Raw genomic sequence first — 4,890 nt, forward strand, 5'->3', positions numbered from 1 at the left:
ATTGATTCAGATGATCGACAAATCAAATTAAAGTCCATTAGCTTCTTTGAAAAAATGTCAATTTGTGATTTTGTCTTCGAAAAAATGTGAATTTGGATTTTATCTTCGTAATTATTGATTGTATTTGTTTTTCATAGTTTGCATGGTTTAGAGATAGAGGACGCTCTATTTTTATTAGCTAACCCGGCGAACTGCGTCCCGCCCAAAATTGTTTTTTTATATGAATTCTTTCAAACACTCACGTATTCAAACTAAACGAACTTTCGTGGATCCAATCGTGGAATTACCTTTTGAACCTTTGTACTTTCTACTAAAATTCGTCATCTATATATATAAAAATAGAGTGATGTATGTCTGTATTTCTGTCTTTCTGTCTGTCTGATTCTTATGGACTCGGAAACTACTGAACCGATCGACATGAAAATTGGAATGTGGGGGTTTTTGGGGCCGGTGACAGTTTGAGACCCCTGCCCCCTCTCTAAAGGGGGGCTGCTATATAAATGAAACACAAATTTCTAAATTTCTCGAGAATTAATCAGGCAAATGAAACGAAATTTGCCGTGTGGAGGTTTTAGGGTGCAATAAATGAATTGTGTCTGAAAATAATCTGATATTATAATGTCGAGTTTTGGTAGAAGTACTAGGAATTTTATAGTGGAAGGTAATTTTAAAGGGTAGATTAGAAGATCAGTCAATGAATAATTCTGCGATTGGACCCATGAACAGCGCTTAGTAAGAAAATGTGGATGTGATAACGAAAAATAAATTTTGGGCGGGACGAAGTTTGCCGGGTCAGCTAGTAATAATATAAAAATATTTTCAGATGCAATTCTCGTACAATATTCTTAAATCACTTGCAAATAACATGTTCCATGGAATACATGTTCAATACACAGGATATTACAAAATAAAGACAGCTCAAATCGAACCATTCCTTCCTCGAGTTTTGAGCTCACCAACACATTTGGCCTTCCATTTTTATTTATATAGAATCCATTCCCACTTTCGAACAAAACCAATTTCTTTAGCGCAAACATCAAATGGACTAACAACACTTATCATGATGTGATTATAGAACATATGGGAATTAAATTTTCCGAATTTTCCGATCTTCCTTCAGGGTTTTCGAAAATTTTCCGAATTTTCTCTCCGCTATATTAATTTATAGGAAGAGACGAATACAATAAAATAAAGATGGCTGTAAATGAACCATTCTTCTCTAGAGTTTTGCGCTTACCAACACATTTCTTGAAAGCTAAAGGTTTTTCTACATAATATATCTAAAAATCAGAGAGTCGTTTTTTTCGTTTTTGAGTTATGAAAGTTCAGACCACTCTAAAATGGAAATGTGCACCCCAATGAAAAAAAAATATACGTGTCTAATATTTAGCGATAAGGACCAAAACTACCGATTTTCACGAAAATCTCAGAACCACTATATCGGTTTGGTGCCTGTAATGTTCTACTTCCTTTCTTTCGTATTTCTAAAAATACGTAGATCAAAGCTTATCGGCGATACAATTTTCCTTTGATTTTTCTCATAGAGAAAACTGATTCGTGCAAAATAAGCTAAGTTAATAAGCTGTCAGTGGAGAACGATAGTTTGACCCCCACCCCCTTACTGTGTTACGTTATTTGGGTACGACGCCTCATACGTTCCGGACAATATCTGCGAAAGTCACTCCTTTATTCGCCTTCTTTACAAACTTGACTTATTTCTTCTCCTACAAGGCTACTTTCTGTGCTTCTTTTTCTCCTAATCTTCTGATCTTCTCATCTGTCTGTTTGTTTACTTTCCTTTTTCGGTTTATGACAGTACGCCATCCTCTATATCCACGTTACTGTATATTCTCATCGAAAATTGAGGACCCATAGACTGAAGATTTGCTGCCGCTGGTTCTCCACGTAAATATCGGACACAGGGTCTATTGCGTGCCGTCAAAATAGACTGTCCGATTTTGTGATGTCATATTTCACCATAGGCCGAGGACATATTAAACGTGGTGCGGTGCGATACAATGCGGATCGATTAATTGGAGCTCATCGCGTGCTATGACATACTGATCGCTTCAGATCGCGCGTTTTTTGATGATTCATTCCACTCCATTCCACATGTAAACAACCCAGCACTAGGATGCCAGATGTGATAACACATCTTCATTCTGTAAACAGTTGGATTGTGAGATATTTAATTTAGTAATAAATTGTATGTATGCGATATTTTTCTTAAAAAAAATTTCAACGGAAAATTTAAATTGAAAGTACAGCAAATGAAACTTTTTTTTTCAGTGGCATTTGGTTACTTTTGTTCTCAACAACTCAATTTTTATTTTCGTTCGATGAGTTCGGTGGTGAAGATATGTATAGATAAATCGTTTGGCTCCCATCACTTGCGTTCGCTCGCGGCAAAACACTCCACAAACAGTTTCGCCGCATTGACATCCACATCGCATCGCGTTTACTATGTCAGGTCCGGGCGGATTGCATTTGATTTCAGCGTTCGTGAACGAAAGAGCTTTCCCGCACCACATCGCGTTTACTATGTCTTCGGCTTTACACTTGCGCGTTCATTGTTTTTGAGCATCAATGATGGTTCTAGCATGACATGAAGCTTGCGTTTTCGTCAGATTCTACGGATACTCGCCCTATGCGAGTGAATGTTTGTGACACGTCTTTCACGACACAATTGCAAACACGTCCTGATTGCATTTTCGAGTGGCAAAGTCCACCACCGTCGGCAAATTTACCTAATTTAATTGTTTTTCGATTTAAATTAGAATTTTAAATTAAATTCTAATGATATTCAGACACTGAATTCACAATTAAACTGACAATAATCTTTTTGTGGTTTTAAAACCAATGAAAATATTTGAATTCTACCTTTCTTTTAATTTTTGGTTCATTTAAACGTTCTGACTTTGCGACATGTGACCGAGCGTTTGCATGTTGCAAAATCTTGTTTTCCCTGATCATAAATCTTTGAATCTTCGAATTTGAACGCGCGCTTAATCTATTAATAATGTTAAAAATAGGTAGCGAAACTGAAACTCGTGGACGGAAATACAATATACAGAAATTTTTGTTGATATTCGAAACAGAAATACAAACTAAACAATAAATTTTGTAAATACAATCCTTCAAAAAAACAGCAAATATTAATAAAATCTGTGCCCGAAACGTAATGATATTGAGAAATACAACATCCGAGAAATTATATATTCAGAAACCAATCAATAAAGTATGTGAGAATTCAAACTTGAATATCTAGAAACAAACGAAACAATCCAGCCAAATTCGGAAGTAGTCGAAACTTATAAATGATGTGCTCCATTTTCACCAGTGAAAAATTTAGATAGAAACACAATGAAGATCTTCGGAAAACCTTCGTTCCGTTCCGCTTGATAGCCGAGTGGCGAACTAAGTGCATTTCAAAGTAAACATGTTTCCTACAAAGAGTTCTGCTAGAGGTTACCTATTGATTGTCCTGAGTAGGAGATACACAGCTTTCATTGGTGTTCTGTCGACGTTTGCTAAACGACAGGCGGTTAGAAGAAGTATATATTATGGTGACTAGAGCTCATTCCTTATAGTCACAATTGATACACACTTATAGATGGACTATAGCATGATCTTAGAAATGATAAGTTAAAGATAATGAAATGTACCAAAAATGGTATGCTTTACCTTCTTGTTCAATCAAAAATAACAAATGAAAATTAATTGTTATGCGTATTTAGTAAATTTTTTCTGGAGTACTAACGTTTTGAAATACTTTAACACAGGTAAACATGTGTATCATATATAAAATACATTTTGATATTGAAAACAACAAATGTACCATTTGAAAAACACAACGTTATTTTATTCTCGCATTTCCGGAATACTAATCAAGGCCATCAACTGTTCAAATATTGATTCCTTCCTTTTTGGCTTCGGCCGAATACTTGGCCATATATTTATTGTTCGGATCGTACTTGGCCTTCAGGAGCTTCCACTCTGCCGGGCGCTCCTCGGTAAGGAACTTGATGACCTTTCCAGAAGATTCACGTTGTTTTTCACTGCACTTTTCACACGATGTTTCCAAGGCGTCCGGAAGCACTCGTTTCAGCTCGTTACCCTCCGGTGTGCAGCGACCCTCGTCCATCAGACATTTGAAGTAGTTTTTGAAAAGGCGGTCCGATTTCAAAATTTCGTCCAAATCAACGCTGTCGAACTTGGTGGTGTATTTTTCCTGGGCAGCGACCATGCCGATCAGGGCCAGCACAGCGATGAAGAGTTTCATGTTGGATTCAGAAATTTTTGCACTCAAAAATACAGGAAAGCAAACTTCGATGGATGTTATCCGTGCTACGATCCAGAAGCAGACTACGTTCCTTGTCGTGTTTCCTTGGGATATTTATAGTGATGGACGAATATTTCGCGTTTCGTCTAAGATGTTTTATAGATCCTCGTTCAATAAAAGTTTTTATCTGTTAATCATCCTGAACCGTGTTCCATTACACCAATATACCATTTGCGTCTAATCAATTATTGACCATTTATTTCGCACACTTTTCGTATATCGAGCATGATTAGTCGATTTGCACAAAGAAGAATTGCAATTACCAATGAACTGCACTAAACACAGTGCTGAGTCATATCGATCATATTGTTGACTCACGCAAGAGTTCTACTGACGCGAGTTCTGAACAGTAAAAATTGCTTAAAACGAGTTTCGGCTTTCAGCAATTCATATAAATCTCATACGTGCATTGCAGTTTTCAGCTTTTTTTTTTGAGAGTTCAACTAAAGCTTACTTGAACAAGAAAAAATAGTCCGCTGTTTTAATTCAATATACACTTATTTCCTATTGGGTGCTATCCAGCAGCTGACGAAACGTTACTCTCTTAC

General features: G+C 36.5%; 1 protein-coding gene across 1 annotated transcript; it reads right to left on the reverse strand.

Annotated features, from left to right (window-relative positions):
• Positions 1 to 3,835: 3,835 nt before the first annotated feature.
• Positions 3,836 to 4,357, reverse strand: LOC129779072 (ejaculatory bulb-specific protein 3-like). The gene has a single exon (XM_055786327.1). It carries the CDS (start codon positions 4,280 to 4,282, stop codon positions 3,905 to 3,907), a length of 378 nt encoding a protein of 125 aa, XP_055642302.1. The 5' UTR covers positions 4,283 to 4,357; the 3' UTR covers positions 3,836 to 3,904.
• Between the last annotated feature and the right edge of the window lie 533 nt (positions 4,358 to 4,890).

Source organism: Toxorhynchites rutilus, chromosome 3 (assembly GCF_029784135.1).
Source record: "Toxorhynchites rutilus septentrionalis strain SRP chromosome 3, ASM2978413v1, whole genome shotgun sequence".
Taxonomy (NCBI): Eukaryota; Metazoa; Arthropoda; class Insecta; order Diptera; family Culicidae; genus Toxorhynchites; species Toxorhynchites rutilus.